The sequence below is a fragment of the Chrysemys picta genome, chromosome 1 (genome assembly GCF_011386835.1).
Source record: "Chrysemys picta bellii isolate R12L10 chromosome 1, ASM1138683v2, whole genome shotgun sequence".
Classification (NCBI taxonomy): domain Eukaryota; kingdom Metazoa; phylum Chordata; order Testudines; family Emydidae; genus Chrysemys; species Chrysemys picta.
Window position 1 is genome coordinate 56,427,171 of NC_088791.1, and position 20,821 is coordinate 56,447,991.

The 20,821-nt window shown below is 39.8% G+C and overlaps 1 protein-coding gene across 5 annotated transcripts in view; it reads right to left on the minus strand.

Moving 5' to 3' along the window:
- Positions 1 to 3,314: 3,314 nt before the first annotated feature.
- The window catches only part of ADAMTS20 (ADAM metallopeptidase with thrombospondin type 1 motif 20), a 185,196-nt gene continuing 167,689 nt past the window's right edge, over positions 3,315 to 20,821 (minus strand). For 4 of the 5 annotated variants that reach the window (XM_065557469.1, XM_065557482.1, XM_065557456.1 and 1 more), the window contains 9 exons: positions 14,942 to 15,112; positions 13,709 to 13,909; positions 13,457 to 13,586; positions 13,195 to 13,289; positions 13,017 to 13,111; positions 12,472 to 12,605; positions 10,784 to 10,875; positions 6,460 to 6,564; positions 3,315 to 5,034 (listed from right to left, as the gene is read on the minus strand). In XM_065557469.1, coding sequence (XP_065413541.1) covers positions 4,945 to 5,034; positions 6,460 to 6,564; positions 10,784 to 10,875; positions 12,472 to 12,605; positions 13,017 to 13,111; positions 13,195 to 13,289; positions 13,457 to 13,586; positions 13,709 to 13,909; positions 14,942 to 15,112 — 1,113 coding nt within the window. In that variant the 3' untranslated portion in view covers positions 3,315 to 4,944. The remainder of the gene's footprint in view (positions 5,035 to 6,459; positions 6,565 to 10,783; positions 10,876 to 12,471; positions 12,606 to 13,016; positions 13,112 to 13,194; positions 13,290 to 13,456; positions 13,587 to 13,708; positions 13,910 to 14,941; positions 15,113 to 20,821) is intronic. The other variant, XR_010590518.1, reaches the window with a different exon arrangement.

Below are 20,821 nucleotides of genomic sequence, written 5' to 3' on the forward strand. Positions count from 1 at the left end.
TAAACTATCCCATAAACTGGCCAATAACAGGCCAGAGAGCATGGCGCAAAGCCCTGCCCCCAGAATTTGGGGAAGGAAAGGCGTGAGATGCATCCTAATGTTGGCGCATAGCTGGCTGCACCCAAGCACCTTTCAAAGATTCAGGGTGGCCATCAACTGCAAATCCAGTCAACTCCCCTTCCTACTGAGACAGAACATCTTCTGTTATCCCCCTTCCATGTGGGGGAGGGATAGCTCAGTGGTTTGAGCCTTGGCCTGCTAACCTTAGAGTCATGAGTTCAGCCCTTGATAGAGGCCACTTAGGGATCTGGGGCAAAATCAGTGCTGGGTCCTGCTAATGAAGGCAGGGGGCTGGACTCCATGACCTTTCAGGGTCCTTTCCAGCTCTATGAGATAGGTATATCTCCATATATTATTCCTGCACCAGGCACTGGAACACAAAGTTAGAGTGTGAAGGGCAAAAGAACATTTAAGCCACTTTTCTCCTCCATTTCCCCCACCTAAATTAGGAACTCTCTAATTTATGGTCTGCTGCAACAGCTATAGCAAAGTATCATGTGCTTCAGTAACATCTCTTCCCCTCTGACCTGCTCACAGAATACCTCGTACATTACAAAGTACAAGCTGAATGGTGCAGCTGTATCCAGCCTGAGGAAGTTTAACACTGTGATGGGGTCAGGGTGCAATGATGAATTTACCCCATAAATTAGAAAATATCTTGAGGTCGTGATGTTACTTGATTAAAATTTCAATCTGCGCAGTAAATGTAATAGCTTTGATTTTATTTCCCATCATTAAGTACATTAGAAAACTGCAGTATCTCATACCACGGTGTGGCAACTGCAGGCAAATTGATACTTAATGGTGACCATTGTAGTGTAGTATGATGGACAACATACCTATATTGAAAAACTCTGGAGCACTAGCCAATGCTAGTATCAGCTAATGGGGCACTTTAAAAATTAAAAAAAAATCATACAGCTTTAAAAAACCTAAATTTCCTTTCCAAAATAACAATATGACTTTATTGTAGCTTATTGAAACCAGGAGCATTTTAGAAATCGCATTCTACTTTATATGCCTTCTAGCATCTGGCTGTTTAGAGCGGCTATTGCCCACTCCCAGACTGGCACTGCCTAATTTCTGCTCCCACCCTACCCAGTCCCAGTCCTTCTTGTCTTGTGGATCCCTGTCCTGAGGCACAACTTCCTTGGAGTCCTGGGGAGGGGGACAGATTGCCACTGAGGGAGCTGGCTGTCTCCCTGCCTGAACTAGAAGAGTGAGGTCTGCATGTAGAGGGTCCCCGCTTCACGAAGGTCAGGAGGCAAAATCTGCCATTATTACTGGGAAACATGTCTACTTGGGTGATATTAATACACTAGCATGATTCCCCAGTGTTAAGCACTAAGGGCTAGATTCACAAAGGATCTTTGGCACCTAATTGCCACTTCAGGCACCTAAATTCCAGATTTTGGCACCACTGGGATTCACAGAACCCTCACTTAGCTGCCTTCTAATCCTGTAGGTGCCTAAACTTGCTCGGAGCCTAAATGTTGGCAGTAAAAGTTCCCTTGGCGCCTGTGTTTCTGCCTCTCAGCATATGCATTGTAGCCTCTCTCTAGCCATCCGGCTGTCTTAAGCCCCAGAATGATTCACAAACTGGGGGAAGATAGACACTCCTCTGCCTAACTCACATGCAGGGCCCAATACAGTAGGCACACTCAGAGGCTGCCTAACTCCACACAAAACAGGCAGCAGGAGGCTTTCCCCTATAACCTGTAGCCCAGTGGTTAGGGTACATGCCCAGGGCATGGGAGACCCCTATTCAAGTCCCACATCTGCCTGATGAGAAGGGATTTGAACTTAGAGCTGCCACTTCAAAGGCCAGTGCCCTAACAATCGGTCTATGGGACATTCTGATGTGAGGGTGCCTCACTGTCTCCTGGTGAAGCTGTTTTATGTTGGATAAATAAATAAATAGCCATAGCTACTGGGACTCCCACCTCTGAGGTAAGTGCCCTACCCATTAGGCTACAAAATCATTTTCTCTCTTTCCCCCCACCTAGCTTCTTGCAAGAAATGCTATAGGCACCTGACTCCAGGAGAGGGTTCACAGCTGAGAATCCCAAGCAAAGGTAGGTTTCTTCTTCCAGCCTGTACACTAAACTCCCTGAAGGGAGAGGGCTTAGGGGACATCCTCTCCTTGGCATCTCCCTGTGGTTAGCTTAGGCGGTTCCCTGCTCAGCATTTTGGCTGTTGTGAAGCCCATTCTTAGATGCCCATCTCCCTCCTTTCATTGTATAAGAATCCTACATTCCTAACTCAGGCTTTGTGAATCCCAATGGTTTTCTACATGCCTAAAAGCTAGGCACTGTGACACTCAGCAACGTAACACCTACCCTTTGTGAATCTAGCCCAAACTTTCTCTGCATGACAATGAACTGGGAGGAGCTGGATTTTCTTGATCATAAAGCACAGTTTTGGAATGAGAACAAGCATCGTTCATTTTGTGATTTTGTAATGGAGAATCGTATATGGAAGCTGTATCCTTTGTAGCTTTTGAATTATTATAATTGGCCATTTCAATCAACAGTTATTATTCCAAATGCTTTACAAAAGGATAAATCTTACTAAGATGATCCAAAAAAGGCATTCACTAAAATGCTTTAAAAAGTTAGTTACATAGTAGCTGATGATATCTGCATCTTTTCAGTGTTTCTTTATTGAATGTAGTGGTCCATAATCTGAACAGCCACTTCCTCTGTAAAGCTGTCTAGACTAGTCCTGTGATTAATCTTAATCAACCAAAGACCTCTGCATGGAGGATTCCTTAATAAAACAGCATAATATCCTGCTGCAGGATTGGGTCCTTACTTAGCATAATCCTAACACCACAATATTAGCTCTTTCTTCTACAGAACAAAGTACTGTAAAATCTTTCCAACATTAAAGTTTCCTGTAGCTCTGATACTATGTTCTTTGCATTCCCCAAACTCACCTGTGAGTTTTAAGTGCTCAAGATTTGCAGGATTAGGCCTTAAATCCATGAGACATGAATACAGTTCTAGATACAAAGGAGTTTTTTAATAATATATTTTAAAAATGAATCTCACTACACATTGATTTCTGTTTGCCGCTACAGTGAATACAACTGATTGTGTGGCAATTATTTCAAGAATTAAAATATATGTTGTATTTTGCTCAAATGATGCTAGGAGTTTTAACTATTCTGAAGGTATACAACAGCTTCATTATTTTTGAAATACTATACTATACTTCAGTGTGGAAAAAATAAACAAAAGTACTCAAGTGTCAATCACACAAGCATATTTATTATATAAATATTTTATAAATTACAACATTTTAATTATAAATGTAAACATTTCTAGGAAAATAGTGTTATATATTTCTTATACACGTTTACAACTAGTATAAGGCACATAGTGCAAAAATACTTTTCTGATACAGAGATCACAAAATAGTCATCTACATGTGTTATCTAAAAAGCAACTGCTTAAACGTATGTGGTACAATATAGCCTTTCATTAAAATGTATTCCTAACTTGGCTAACACTTTATGGGTAAAACTAAGCTATAGCTGCCATATGACCTACCAGTTCTCACTGGCATATAAATAGTTAGCTGATATTTGGTTTAGAGTTGAAAAATGCCTATAATTATCTAGTACATAATGTGTCGTTTTATGCACATAGAAAATCTTATTTTGAATACCTGAGAATTTACCTGAAACAGGTTATCTTTAGTCTGTACTTATTTCTGGACTTGGACTAATTCTAAACAACAAATCAAACAGCTAAATCATGTCTGAAATTTAAACATTTCCTCCTATACGTTTAATTTTTCTAGGCTGAAGCACTTTTAACAGTGCACATTACAGTTGCATTTATTGCCCTCTGAAAAATTAAACTGCACTTCTCAAAAACGTGCACTACACACACTTTGGCCTAACCCTACCTTCCCTTGTTGAACCCAGAACTTTCACTAAGGTCAATGGGAATTCTGGGTGTGAAAGTGAGACAAGATAGGGCTTTTGTTAATATGCTGTTAGCCACTTCCAACAAATAAAATGTCTGGAGTATCTGGGCAGAGGTTAAGTAAATATGTATAGTTATACAACCGCATACTAAATTGTATACTGCTTTTACAGTATACACAGTTGTGTGAGAGGTAGGGTTTTATTCATAGATTTTCAAACTATGATGTGTTTCTTTATTTTCTTTTATCCACAACAAAACAGCGTTTTGATGTTTAACATTTTTCATGGAGACTACAGAGTTTGAACCACACTTTCCAAAATTAATATTACTGTTTGAGCACCACAAAAAGAGAGAGAGAATGAATGTTTTTAATAACACAGAAATGAAAAAAAAAACCTATAGAAACTGTATCAGGAAAAAGTATATTGATGATGCACTCTTCTGATGTAAATTGTTGACAAAACATAATTCCCAACAGGTTTCATAAAGCTGAAAGTAGTTGAAATTATGAATTGGTTTCCTTCTTTTCTACACGTTAATATAGTTGATCAACAAAATCAGCACAGTATATGCATTTTAATGTACATTGTACAATGAGGTGCACTGATTAGTTGCAGGTACAGTATTACAATTATGGTCCAGTTTAAGGTGTTACCAGCAGTAACATCAGTGCAGTTTATTTTATTTGTTTGTATATACTGTACATTGAATGAATACCTCTTTATTAAAACCTGAGGGTTTATGATTGTGGTTTATGCACCTGTTAGCCCATCACTAAATGATTAAACAATGATATGCACCCCTGAACACTGAAGAAAATGGGAAGGAATTCTTAGTAGTAAATTAACATTTCAGAGATGAAAGACTGAAAAAAATAATAGCACCTAGAATTTGCACCTTAAAGACAGATTTTCCTGCTTTTGATGTTCTTACCACTTCAGGGTTTTTACTGTATTTGAAGTTGGAGACCAATACTTGTGTTAGGAATACATTTCCCACAGAACCCTCCACATCTTCCATATATTTTAGTACCATCCTGGAAATTAGAGAGGCAAAAATAGTGAGAACTCAGTCAAGAGAAACTACCAATGCCATAGTTACACACAACAGTTTAATAAAATGCTGACTCATTAGAACCTTTGACACATCCCACTGAAGACTACTGTATCTGGAAGACAAGATCAAATTAACTCGAACCCATAGTGAACACACTGGGTTTGTCCAGACAGTGCAGCAGCATATACCAGAGGGCTGTAAATTGTAGACAAATGCCCTCCTAAAGGTTCCTAGCATATGTTAATGTAGCACTGTTTCAGACAGGACTATGTCAATGGGCAACAGGTACCTATTAGCACAGGTGCCAGCTTCCTACTTATTCCAGGGGTGCTCAACTGCAGGCCTCAAACCCGCATCCTGCCCTGCCTCTTCCTGCTTCCACCCCAGGCCCCATCCTCACCCACGCTCCACCCCCACCCCGCCTCTTCCCTCCCGCTTCCCTGAGCGTGCCCCATCCCCACTCCTCCCCCTCCCCCCAGCACCTCCTGCATGCTGCAGAACTGCTGATCCCGATGGGCAGGAGGTGCTGGGAGGGAGGGGGAGGAGTTGATCTGCAGGGCCGCTGGCGGGCAGGAGGAGGAGCTGACTGCCAGTGGGTGCTAAGCACCTGCTAACTTTTTTCTGTGGGTGCTCCAGCCCTGGAGCACCCACGGAGTCAGCGCCTATGCCTATTAGACTGTGTCAGCAGGGTCTATGCAGGGCAGTTAAAGTGCAATCCTTTAGAGCATTCTACAATTTACAGCCCTCTGACCGTGCACTATCCTACAGAATAGACAAGTTCATAAATTCTTGATCCATATACACTGTGTACCTTCAGAGATTGCAAGGCTAACTGTGCAATGTTAGAATGTACTGCAATATAAATAATAATATATATCCATGTGGCTATTTGAAATTTAATGAATTTACGAAAAACATGTATGGACTAGTGGTTAATTAACCAATGTGTGTTTTATACTATTTATACCCTAATGCTCTTTCGATTTCCTGCATGAATTCTGTAGGAGATAAAAGATCCAAGAGAATTCCGCACAATAGATATCGTAAAAAAGATTAATCACCTGGATAATGCCACTGTGTCATCTGAAAATTCTATGGGAAAGCTAGCTAGGATGAAGGTACTTACCTAGGTTGGAATGTTGTTAGGAGAACAGGATTAAAACACTCTTAACTCTTATGAAAGATGACATGAGATCTTCAGTGACCACAAGTTGTCAGACCTCAGTGTTATATCTCATCTCCTCAAACATGTCAGTGGCCTTGAACACCATTTTGATTCGGAAATGACTGAGATCAAAGAGTGGTCCCTACTGAATCACTACCACCACTTCCTACAGCTCTGAAGTATATATGAAAGTGTCTCAGTCAAGTCGAGAATAGACAAAATATATGCAAAACTACTTACTTGGGATTTGTGTATATCAACAGTTGCATAATTGCCCTGAGCAATCCATCTAGCTGTACTGGATAGCCTCAGTCCAGTGCCTGTCAAATTAATGCTGAACTGCCCCTATCAAGAAAAAACAAATCAAAGTACAGAGCTTATGTACAAACTTTAAGACACTTAACATTAGCAAATACTACTTAGAGTATTGCATTGTAACCTTATGTTCCATACTGAACTTTGTATTTCTAAAGTCAAAAAGCCTAGAAACCTCTATGTTGGCACACACAAGCCTTTTACTGTATTTAGCTTGCTCACCATCTCTTATACCTTGACAGTAAATTATTATTTTAATATTTTTCTCCCCTATTATAATAAAAAATTAGGTTACATCAAATACTCAGACATTTTGTGATGTTCCCGGATAGTTTTTGCAAAGGAATTAATTATGGACAAAAACATAATGATCAGGAGTTCAGTTTAGATTAGAGAAACATCCAAAATTTCTGATATTTATTTGAAACATAAACAAGCCTTTTCATCAAGAGACATTGCTGAAATTCTGGTACAAACAGTTTTATTGTGATCCTTGCAGTAATTTCTGGTTTACTGGCGATGGGAAATAATGCTAAATAATACCAATTATTAGATCATTGGCATAATTACAATACCATATAACATAACATCAGTTATCTTAATAATCAAATAACAATTCTGGTCAAAAGCCAGACATTTTGAGAGATCAACAACGAATTTCAAAAATACTTTACAAATTATCTGAATTTCTGAAAACCTCAAACTTTTTGGATTGGTTCATGTTTTGGGTTTGAGTCACATTTTATCTGAAGTGGATTGCTTATTATTCCTAATTGAAATCTGATGACTTTATTTTAAGTTGTGTATTAAAAAATACAAGACCTGCCAGAATGAGGCCTGCTTTCTTAAAGATAGACAAAGAGGGTGAGGTAATATCTTCTTTTGGACTAAACTCTGTGGGTGAAAGAAACAAGCTTCTGAAGCTTTGAAGAAGAACTTTGTGGAGCTCAAATGCTTGTCTTTCACCAACAGATGTTGGTCCAGTAAAAGATATTACCTCACCCACCTTGTCACTCTCATGTCCTGGGACCAAGACAGCTACAACACCTGAAACAACAATTTCTCAGAAGATAAATATTTTAAACTGTTCTGAACTTTTTGGAGCTACATAGGCAGGGACTGCCACACTCTGGCAACTACAGACAAATCCTTCTCTCCTACTCACAGCTCTCAGCCTTTTTCAAGTGCAGTATCCGATCAAGTGCCTCACCCTATTCTGAAAGTGATAACTCACTCTTCAATGCTTACATAATACTTAATATACCTCTTAACAAAAGCAATCAATACTGATACAAATAAATATTTAAATTAAATTCACTGCTAAATACAATAAATTTATACATTATAAATTAATAAAATAAAATAAATTAATGGAGATATCCCATCTCCTAGAACTGGAAGGGACCTTGAAAGGTCATCGAGTCCAGCCCCCTGCCTTCACTAGCAGGACCAAGTACTGATTTTGCCCCAGATCCCTAAGTGGCCCCCTCAAGGATTGAACTCACAACCCTGGGGTTAGCAGGCCAATGCTCAAACCACTGAGCTATCCCTCCCCCCTAATGTTGTACAATAAACACAATTTCAGAGAATTGCATAGATTCCAGAGCCCTTTTATATGCAAACCTGTATTTAGAAATAAATATCAAAGATGGACTTGAAATACACTTTAGAACAGACAACATGTTCGGAACTAGAAACTATACTACCCTTTTTCCACTAATTTTTTCCACTTTAGAAAATAAATGGTGACACAGAAGACAAGTTCCAGAAATTGAATAAACTACATTAATGCAATATTGTGGTTGATGTTTTAAACAAACATGTCAGTAAATACTCTCTCTGTGTGTATGTACATACAGACAGTGCCAAAACTTACTTCCCTTAGTAGCCAATGAGAATTTTGCAATTAACTTTAATGAAAACTGAATCAAACCTGTACTGAATGTGCTTGTTTTAAATTTTGTAAAGTGACAAAGGCTATGAGATTAGTACTATGCAATCGAAATCTCCATCAGCTCCAGTCATACAGTACTTCATGAAAGACTCTTTCCCATTTTACTGTTTTAGTCTTTTGCCAAAATCCAACATGGTAAATATATATTCTACTTACTGTTGGGTGGTTTCATCTAGGCTTGGCAGAATTTCAATTTTAATTTTTTCTACAATTTTGACAGATAATATCAATGTTTATCTTTAAGCATTTTTTCAATTTTTATCTATTTAAATTTTCACAGTTGTGAAATTCTGAGGAGGTCAGACAATTATTTAATGACAGATGTTGAGATTCAAAAAGTTAAAGCTTTATAAATATTAAAACACAAATTGTCAACATCACATGTAAAAATATACAAAGTGAATACGTTAAATCAACAAATCATACCTGGTTTTCCTATTGAATCACTAGTCCATTTTTAACGAGCTTAATTCTAAAATCTAATCACTGGATTTTGACTCTAATAAAGTTTTTTAACAGCATTTTTCTTATTTTGCCTATCTGTAAATTTCAATGATCATCAATGGAAATACTTTTTTCTCAGTTTGTGGTATACAGTGAAATCAACATTTACCGACTTTTACTGAAATCTAATCCTTCCAAGCCTAGTTTAAAGGTGTAAACGTTAAGGTGTTCATGAGATACCTGTATTATGATAGTACCCAAGCTTTAGCAAAAATAAACTACATACAAAGGACTGTAAGTACTGGATGAAGAGTTTATTTTTATTTCAGGGTACTACTGATGCATATGCACCATTCAAGTGTCACACTTGTGATTCATATAGATGCTGAAAACGTCATGAAAATTCAGTCTCGTATAGTTTGGTATAACTTATTTTCTGTATATTTTCATATCTAGTTGCTCTTTTTATTTTGTAGAACTCATACCCCTAGGTGTACTGGCACATGCTGATATGTTACACAGGTGAGGTGGTTCTTTGAGTATCAAGGAAGTGGAATGTATTAATTTTATGGAATACTGCATCTGGAGAAAATTAATGTAAATGTAGTGCAGCTTATTCCATAATCATAGACCCATAGTATTTCACGAAGTAACTTCATCCACAGTGATGTCATGTTGCAGAAATAAATGAAAGTTGCATGTGTGCAATTATATTGATGGCACAGCAGTTGCCTGTCATGTATAATATTCAGGCTTGGGAACAGATTTGAAAAACTTTGAGTGTGAAGGAAGCGGTGCAATTGATCTGGACAGAGACCAGCAGCACTCCTTCAAGGCATCTCCTATAGGTGAACTCGTCAGTGCAGAGATATATTCCCAATTAGCTGAATCCATTATCATTAGTTAATAAAGGTCATGTTCACCACTGGTGTAAAGAGAGGCAGTTCAATAGAGCTGTGCCCACTTAGGTCAGTAGTGGATTTGGCCCTACGATATTTTTGTCAGTAGCCAGTGCTCTGAAGCACTTGTGAAGATTTTTGTTTATTTGTGGTTTAATTTTCTGGTTACTGTATTCTGGTGCTGGTCTTAGGCCAGTGGATGACATTTGGCTGCTTGGGATGCCTTATTGTATCTGCATTTAGTAGACCTCTGCTCTTTCTCCACACAGGTATTCCGATCTGTTTCATGATGTCCCAGGTCATTAAGGCAACTCACAACATATAGTGGGAAGTGTTCTTTTGCTGCTGAGTGGCCAACGGCTGACTTATCTTGAAGTACTGCCTTTCAGCTCCTCCACTCTTTATGTGAATGAATGTCTCATGCCATATACATCATAGGAGCAGAGAAACCAAGAGACAATACCGACAGAAGGGGAGTTAGCTGATACTGCTGTCCCAAAAGGGATCAAAAGAAGGGGAGAAGGAAAGGGATGGAGAGGAAATGAGAAATTTGATGGGGCCTTAGCAAGGGAGGAGAGCTGGAAAGAGGGATTAGAAGGACATTGGAAAGACGTGCAAAAAATGTAAGGGGTATTTCACATCAGAAGAACATCAGAACAACTCCTGCAAGAGGCAGGAACACAAGAGATCAATAGCAGATTGGATACTTATACATGGAGCAGGAACATGAGGGACAGCAAAGGAGAGAGATGTGGGGAAAACAATTTCAGGGAGCAAATGTAAGGGATGGAGGAATAGAAAAGAAGGGAGCAAGAAGCAATTATTTATTAATGTACTGTATTTTTATACAGAATATTGAGTGTACATTAGAGCTTATTGCATCTTCCTACTAAGACCTCTAGTAAAATGATCTTTTTCTTAAGTGTTAATTTCATGAAAAAATTATAAATACCTGTGGGCATCTGGCAGCACTATAGCAATCGCCAGCTGTAGCAAAAGGAACAGCTCTCCCAAATACATTCTGAGCAAAGAGAAGGTCTGTAGCTAATAAACAGATATGACAATTATTTAGCACTGGAATTGTTGCATTAAAATTGTTGCTTTTTATCAGTAGATAAGCAATATGCAGAAAGTAGCAAAAGTATTACTTCAGTAAACTGCTTCCATGTACATTTTAAATAGCATGTTTAATTCAAACATGTAATAGTGACAATGTTGTCTCATAGATTCCAAGGCAAGAAGGGATCATTGTGATCATCTAGTCTGACCTCATGTATAACCCAGGTCACAGAATTTCCCCCAAATAATTTCTAGAAATAAGTGCCTAAGGCCTGGAAATTGAACATCTTTGATTAATGAAAATATTCCAGCTAGATTACAAAATGCAACACACTCAGAGGCACAGTAGACCCCTGTCCACTCGCCACTAAATGAAGAAAAAACTACATAAATAATTAAGAGATTGCATTAACACCTTGAGTTTATTAATTCACAGAACTGCATGTTAACAAAATAAGAACTCTTATGACTTGTTTTAACATCTAATTTTGTTGTCCATTTGTGGCATATGTTAAATTTGGTTTTATTTTTGTTGTTGTATATATTAAAGTGTATACATTTTTTCAGGGCGAGAAGGGCCCTTTAACTAGTAGATTAGGGCATAACAAGAACCAATGGCTTGAAGTTAAAGCCAGACAAATTCAAATTGGAGATAAGGTGCACATTTTTAATAGTGTGGGTGATTGACCATTGGAACAAACTAACAAGGGAAATGGTAGATTCTCCATCTCTTGATGTCTTCAGATCGAGACTGCATGCCCTTTTGGAAGATATGCTTTAATCAAACAAGTTATTGGGCTCAATATGAAGGTAACTGGGTGAAATCGGCCTGTGATATACAGGAGAACAAACTAAATGATCTAATGGTCCCATCTGATCTTAAAATTTATGAATTGTGCTGAACATTTTTTTAAAAAGTGTTCTGTAATGGGAGGATAAATACAATTGGGTTTTGCTTTTATTTGTATTGAGTTTCTTAAATGTTTTACATTCTAAAGTCCAAGTAAATTTGGACTTTCTTTTAAGTGTTGATCTCATATGAATGCATACAACCTGACACATTCATATTAACAAAAATAATAATAAACCACACATCACACTCCCCCATACCTCCAAATTTAGGATTAGAGTTAATGGTTTTAATAAAAAGTACTGATTTTCAGTCAGTCAACGTCCTACTTCCCTTCTTATCCCTTTTTTTCATGATCATCATCAACTTACATAAACATAAAGCTTGGGTGCTTGAACACACCTTGAACCTAGACGGGTCCCTTGAACACATCTCTAGATTTGGAAAACAAAATCCATGTAATCTGCTATAGGAAAAGGCTTAGTTCTGCTCTTGAGAAACACAGACACATGCAGATTATGCATGTGTATTAAAGTTAGGAGACACCCATGAAAGCGTAAGGTTTCAACCTGTGAAGTTCTCTGTTTCATTCATTGCCACAGAAGTTGAGAGTTTTGTTTGTTTAGAAATGGCACAACTGGGTCCTAAATTTGCATTTATAGTAGTCACTTTAAAATTCCAACAGAAGGATCATATTACATAGAGTTCTATAATAATATATAAACACTTACTTTTAATTTGCATAGAGATTATATCAATTCTTATTTTGCTAAAAATAGTGTGTCCAGCAGCAAGGTAGTCATTTCTGCATGCACAGTCTTGCCTTCTGCTTCCATTGAAAGGACATTCGTATGGATTTTGTAACCTGCAATAGCACATTTTGGTTTCTATTTTGATATGCTTTCTAAAGTATTATCATACTGAATAATAATCAAATCATTGTATACTACGCACAGAATACCTCACAAAACATATTGAATAGTAGGACATTTATACACTTGGGCCAACTGCAGCACTGGTATAACCAGGTGCTATTTTCACTGAAATAATAAAAGGTCATTTGTAAGGTCAGTTACTGCAGGTACACACAAATTCAGTATGGAAATATATTTACATTAGTGATGTACATTTGCATGCCTACATCTTTGAAAATTGGGCCCAAATATATTTCTATGCATATGCTCCCACAAAGAAAAACTCTGCTTTATAGTTTCAAAGTACCGAATACATTTCATAAAGTAAGAACCGCACTGACTTAAAAACAAGCCCTTTATACCTGTATCCATATACTTCAGAAAAGTTGTCTGCTTCACCTTTAACCAATGTTAAATATTCTCTGGGATTCTCAAACTGCATCCCCGAACAATAAATCTACAACCAAAAATATAATCCTTATTACATAATACAAGTTTTATTTCACAACCCACCCCTTGTGATAGAAATGTTAATAGTACCTTTATCAATCTTCCTTTGATGTTTAGTAAATATTCACCATCCTTTCTAATCCTTTTTTTAATCTGGATTTCTTTGCAGCTGGTGAAAGCTTCACCTTAAAAATGAATGATTGAACCATATCAATATTTCATGAACTGATAATTGAATCTGAACAGCTACTCGTGTATATTTGTGTGAAAATATATTTATTTTACAGTTTTTACATAAATATCCCAAGAAAGCATTTAGTACAGTAGAAAATCATCACTGTCAATTACTTACATTCTTTTGCATGACAGATCTTTCTGGCTGCTGGTTTTAAACGTGACAGGCATAAGCCACTGGATAAACCATTTTCAGTCATGCATTCTACTCTTCTTTCCTTTATTCCCACTCCACAAGCTACTGAGCACTGCACATATAACCAGAAGTTCAGAAGAAAATAAATCATTAACACTGTCAGCAAATACATTTTGGTAAACTTTTTTGTGTTTGAGGCAACTGTAAAGTTTTAGTTTGCACATTTATACTCACTTTGCTCCATTTCCCCACCTTCCAAGTAGCTGCTTGTAAACATCCCCTGATATTACATTTATAAATGTGTGGGGAAGGCACTATTGGGCAATCTCGATATGCTACCGAGCGAAGACCATAGGCACGATTATTCCGAATAGTGTGGATTCCAATACAGTATGTGATCCTTTGCCAGTAATCAAGCCCACAGCTGGCTGAACACTGAAATAATAACAAAAAGCATTATTTTCGATGATATTTGCAGCATCAGAATATAGAGTTAGTGAGTTCTGATCCTCTCTTCAGTGGGAGTATGGGGTGTAGTAGCCATTATTCCCACATATGCTGGCCCAGCAGATCTTAGTAATGATCTGGCAGAGTACAGAAATGGAGCGCTATAATAACTATGCCTCGGGGCTTATGGAGCCTTTGGAGGTGGGAGCTCATGCCATCCCCTGTCCCAAGGTGGGAACCTGGCTTTGCAGTTACCTCCACACAGTGCAGGTGAGAAAGGTCCAATGGTCCAGGAGCCCGATGTAAAGCCTACTGAACTCAACGGAAAGACTCCCACTGACTTCAGTGGGGCTTTGGATGAGGCCCCAGGAGAGGTTCTTCAGTACACAGAAAAGGAATTTGGTGGTTAGGACCAAGAGGAGCAGCTGTTCTTTAACTGAGAATCTTCAGGTGGGTCGTGAGGTGTGGCTAGTAGATCATGGCAAAATCTCTAAAACATGGGGGCTGCTGCAAACAAGGGGGAGAAAACTGATAGAAAAGAAGAAGCTCCCTTTATCTTCCTGCTGATGCCATTTCACCCCATTACAGTTCCTGCTATTCCTTTACCCCCTGTACTCTGCTCCAGAGAAGAGTCACTTAAAGATGGTGAGAAGCTGACAGTCTAGAGCCGGTGTCCTCCAGCACTCACAGTACTCAGCCCCGCCCACAGGCTCAGAGTGCAGCACAAATGCAGTGGGAGGAGGAGAAGAGTTTAAGTATTCTCGCTGTTGCCCCCACCCACAGGTACCAGAAAATACCTACCCATCAGGACTCCTCCCACCCAGAGCTGCAACAGATTGTGGAACACAACCACATAGGATTGTGGTATTGGAGCCACAATAAGAAATCATGGCTGGTGTGAATGTCCCATGCGGAAAAAGTCTAAAATATTTTTTTTTACACAGAATATACAATTTATATTAATATTATCTGATATACAACATCAAAATGAAAATTTGGTTAGCAATATGATTAATTTACCTGTGACAAGTCTCCTGTAACCACAACATATTTACAGGGAGCAATCCTGCATTTTTTGATCGATGGAGGCTTTGTGGCAGGATCACAGGAACTTTCATTTACTTGGATCTTGTTTTCATCCACACACTTGACCTTCCGGCGTGTTTCCTTTTTCCTACATGATGCTGAGCACTGGGTATGACAAACAAATTACAGCTTTTCCATTTAAAATGGTTATTTATAGAACAAATCTATCTGGTGCACAAGTAAAACCTTGAAACAAAGATCTAGTGAAACCTGTTATCTATTTCAGTACAAAACACCTAGTGTGTCCAAACCTTTGTTCTCAAAGCACGGTGTGACGTTGTGCAGTCTATATGGTTTTATAAAAACTTAATAATAAGTCAATATAATGTAACTGAGATAGTTTTAGAGAAAATACGGTAATAAGTGAATGTAAGTAACTGGGATATGCCTCACGCAAAAGGTCTCTTGTAAGGTATCATTACAAAGCTTATAATCTACTGAGTGTGATCATCTGATTTGTATAAATGTACCACTCTTGTATCTAAAACTAAAAATATAAAATGTAACTCTGAGGGCCTATTGTAATTGTGTAAAGTGTGGACCATTAATGATGGTTTGGAATCTTGATGACTCCCATTGTCTGCAGATGGCTGTATTTACCTGTGAGTCTTCCTGTATATGTGTGTGCTGGCAAGTGAGTAATGAAGTCTTGCAGTGACATGTGATCATGTCACCTGAACTGGAATCCAGCTTTAACCTGGTGCTTTTCCAGTGAGGGGGGGTGGAAACCCAGAGAGACAAAGGATTCCCGCCTTATGCAAAAGATATATAAAGGGGGGGAAAAGAACAGAGAGGGGGAGGGAAGCCATCATGAAGAATCCCCTAGCTACCACCTAAGCTGCAACAAGAGCTGTACCAGGGGAAAGAATTGTGCCCAGGCCTGGAAGGTGTCCAGTCTGAGAAAAACTTACTGAAACATCTCTGAGGGTGAGATTATCTGTATTTAGTTTGATTAGGCATAGATTTGCGCATTTTATTTTATTTTGCTTGGTGACTTACTTTGTTCTGTCTGTTACTACTTTGAACCACTTAAATCCTACTGTCTGTATTTAATAAAATCACTTTCTATTTAGTAATTCACTCAGAGTATGTATTAATACCTGGGGGAGCAAACAACTGTGCATATCTCTCTATCAGTGTTATAGAGGGCGAACAATTTATGAGTTTGCCCTGTATAAGCTTTATACAGGGTAAAACGGATTTATCTGGGTTTAGACCCCATTGGGAGTTGGGCATCTGAGTGCTAAAGACAAGCACGCTACTGCGAGCTGTTTTCAGGTAAACTTGCAGCTTTGGGACAAGTGATTCAGACCCTGGATCTGTGTCTGGAGCCAAACAGGAGTGTCTGGCTCAGCAAGACAGGGTGCCGGAGTCCTGAGCTGGCAGGGAAAACAGAAGCAGGGGTAGTCTTTGCACATCGGGTGGCAGCTCCCAAGGGGGTTTCTGTGATCCAACCCGTCACAGTGGCGTAGTCGAGCAGGGTCTGTGCACAGCTGATTGCTTTGAGATACTGGTAGTGATTTTAAGTGAGTTTTAAGTGTGGTGGCTGGAGAACAGACAAAGTGGTTACTGGTTTGTTATTTTCTGTTTGCTTATTTCGGGAAAGGGAAGTAGGGACAGAAAAAGAAGCAAAATAAGTAAGAATGAAGATCAAAAGAACTTAAAACTACACAAGTTGCAAATTGCCCAGAAAGACTGAACAATGGGCGCTGGGAATGTCTCTGTTAACTAAGAAGCCCCTGAGCTGAGTGCATCTCAGTTTCAGTGAACTGCAGATGGGTGTGGCCCAACCTCTGTCTGTGCTGAAGCTGACTGGGGTGTCTAATTTAGCAAGACAGGAGTGGAGGGGTGCCTGTTCTGGCAGGAGGGTGTTCTCTGTGGTATCCCAGCTCATCAAGTGATGGTCTCAAGGGAAGACAAATGGAAATTGATGTACAATTTGCCTGGGGAAAGGCTGACCTGGAAAAAGGAAAGGCTGCCCACCAGCCTGGACTTAAGAGACAAAGCAATTAAGACCCAGAAGCATGACCTGGCTGTAATGAAGTGAAAGAGGTGCACAGAAACATGTATCCTGGAGCTGGAAGTTGGGGTCCTGGTGACTGCTGCGGTGGGAACAAACCCCAAGAACTCTAGCTGGAAGCAAACCCAACCTGAGTGAAAGGGGGGGGATTTTGCTGGCCAGCGAAAGGTCCCTCATAGCTGGAAGCTGTGAGCCTACAGCTGGGTCAAGGTCTCTTTCCCTTTTGGGGGACACAGTAGTGTCTGCCCCATAGGGGAGCCCAAAAACGAATTTTAGGTATACTGCCTCCGCCATGGTCAGTGTCCAAGTCTCTGGCAGTAAGTTCAGGAGGAGGGTGTGACGTTGTGCAGTCTATATGGTTTTATAAAAACTTAATAATAAGTCAATATAATGTAACTGAGATAGTTTTAGAGAAAATACGGTAATAAGTGAATGTAAGTAACTGGGATATGCCTCACGCAAAAGGTCTCTTGTAAGGTATCATTACAAAGCTTATAATCTACTGAGTGTGATCATCTGATTTGTATAAATGTACCACTCTTGTATCTAAAACTAGAAATATAAAATGTAACTCTGAGGGCCTATTGTAATTGTGTAAAGTGTGGACCATTAATGATGGTTTGGAATCTTGATGACTCCCATTGTCTGCAGATGGCTGTATTTACCTGTGAGTCTTCCTGTATATGTGTGTGCTGGCAAGTGAGTAATGAAGTCTTGCAGTGACATGTGATCATGTCACCTGAACTGGAATCCAGCTTTAACCTGGTGCTTTTCCAGTGAGGGGGGGTGGAAACCCAGAGAGACAAAGGATTCCCGCCTTATGCAAAAGATATATAAAGGGGGGGAAAAGAACAGAGAGGGGGAGGGAAGCCATCATGAAGAATCCCCTAGCTACCACCTAAGCTGCAACAAGAGCTGTACCAGGGGAAAGAATTGTGCCCAGGCCTGGAAGGTGTCCAGTCTGAGAAAAACTTACTGAAACATCTCTGAGGGTGAGATTATCTGTATTTAGTTTGATTAGGCATAGATTTGCGCATTTTATTTTATTTTGCTTGGTGACTTACTTTGTTCTGTCTGTTACTACTTTGAACCACTTAAATCCTACTGTCTGTATTTAATAAAATCACTTTCTATTTAGTAATTCACTCAGAGTATGTATTAATACCTGGGGGAGCAAACAACTGTGCATATCTCTCTATCAGTGTTATAGAGGGCGAACAATTTATGAGTTTGCCCTGTATAAGCTTTATACAGGGTAAAACGGATTTATCTGGGTTTAGACCCCATTGGGAGTTGGGCATCTGAGTGCTAAAGACAAGCACGCTACTGCGAGCTGTTTTCAGGTAAACTTGCAGCTTTGGGACAAGTGATTCAGACCCTGGATCTGTGTCTGGAGCCAAACAGGAGTGTCTGGCTCAGCAAGACAGGGTGCCGGAGTCCTGAGCTGGCAGGGAAAACAGAAGCAGGGGTAGTCTTTGCACATCGGGTGGCAGCTCCCAAGGGGGTTTCTGTGATCCAACCCGTCACACACGGATACCAGCACTTGTAATTATATGTCCTTATTGTTTCATATATGACTGTGTAACATGTGAGGTGAGCCAGAGGTTAAAACAAAGAAAATGTCAGGGCAGGATAAGGGGCTGGCTCAAAATGACTCCTCTGTGTGAAAGGATAAGAAACAATAAGCATTCAATTAATGTAGGCTGGGTAACTTGGTCTTTAGAAAGTGAACATCTTGCAAATGTTAAGTTATAAAGGAGTTTTGATAAAATGAATCCAAACTCTACATTAGTAACCATTAATATTGGATATAACTGTGAAAGAAGGGGCAGGGACAATGTGAACAAAGGAATTTCACACAAAGGGTAACAAACATGAAATGAGTTAGCAAGAAGAGACAGCAAAGCAAAGTGAATTTAAGAACTGTCGCATCTGACGTGGGGGTTAGGTTCTAAAGCCAGCGTGTAAGGCGAAAGTCAAAACCCCAGACCAGCAGTGGGCTGAGCTGGTCTGGCAGCTGGAACCCCAGACTGGCTTAGCCCGCTGTTGGCCTGTGGTTCTGTCCGCCGGCTCCTGCCAGCCGGGGACGCAGCCCCGCTCAGCCCGCTGCTGGCCTGGGGTTCTGTCCATCGGCTCCTGCCAGCCGGGGACGCAGCCCCGCTCAGCCCGCTGCTGGCCTGGGGTTCTGTCCATCGGGCTGAGCAGGGCCGGCAGATGGAACTCCAGCCCGTCAGCTGGCTGAGCTGCTTATCCCACCGCCAGTCTGGGGTTCCGGCTGCCAGCCCCTTGCAAGCCAGGGTCCCGGCCGCCGGCCCCGCTCAGCCCGATGGACGGAACCCTAGACCGCGCATAGTTGAATTCGTGTAACTTAAATGCGTGTCTGATGTGACTCCACTGTATGTTTCCAGTTGAGAGCTCTGCATTTCTAAATAAAAAAAAAAGCATTTGGAGAGAAGGGAAAATCCATACTTATTCTTGAAAATTTGTATTTCCTGTTATAAAACTCATTATCCTAAACATTTCTGAACAGTCTAGAGAATTTCTGCCCCACTGACTAGCAAATCATGTTTATGTTTGTCTTGGCTAATATTTATCCCTAGTGTGCCAGTACCACAGCACTCCCAATACTCCAATAGTGGGTACCTCAGAACCTCTTTGTCAAGTGCCACTTCCTTTGTTTTTGGTGAGGGCAGAGAAGGAGAGGTGGCAGCACTGTACTTGTTGGGATCAGGGGGATGATGAGAGGAAGAGGCAGCCGATGAGGAGCAGACACACAGAGGGACATTGAAAGCACAATACAGAGAAGCTGAAGCATAAAGACTAGAAAATGGCAAAGGAAGACATGTGGGAGCAAATGAAGCTAGATGATTAATTTAAAAAATAATAATTAAAACAGACATTTCAATTCTCAGTTCAGATAAACGTTTTTAGAGGATTTTTTTTGAAAACGAAAAGGAAATAAATAATTCCCCTAAAGAAAAACAGCCTTCACCTGGATGGACCAAGAAAGGGTGCATGTGCACAACTCCCCATGAAGCCAGGGTTCAGCATTAGCATCATCAGGCGAGGTGCCCATATGCATTGTGCGCAAAACATTCTTGCGACGCTAGCACTGATGGCTAGTACCACAAGGATGTTCTGTGAGTGTAAAGTTTGGTTTAAAATAAATAAATAAAAGGAGATATCCCATCTCCTAGAACTGGAAGGGACCCTGAAAGGTCATTGAGTCCAGCCCCCTGCCTTTGCTAGCAGGACCAAGTACTGATTTTGCCCCAGATCCTTAAGTGGTACTCTCAAGGATTGAGCTCACAATCCTGGGTTTAGCAGGCCAATGCTCAAACCACTGAGCTATCCCTCTCCCCTCTGTTATGTACTTCATAGTACTTCAATGATTACAATTACTCTCATATTATAAACCAGGGTTTCTCAAACTCTATTACAATGTGGAGCACAGCTTAATAGAAATTGTCTCTAGGACACCTCCCCTCCCAATCTCAGTCATGTGGTCACTTCTATTCCTGATCACATAATATTCCTCTGGCAAATGCTGCAGTTGCTTACATGACAAAGTGACAGTAGGAATGTATTTATATATCTTCAACTTTCTTGTAATTGTTTTAGCAGAGGAAAATATGCCAGAATCATGTGACCAATACCCCGCTCTTTGCAAGCCACCAGCAAGTGATCTGTGGATTATCTGTGGTTTATGGCATGTACAGTAATAGCAAGTCAAGAGGACTATACTTTTACAGTATAAATATTGCACCATTTAAGTTTAAAAATCATCATACGCA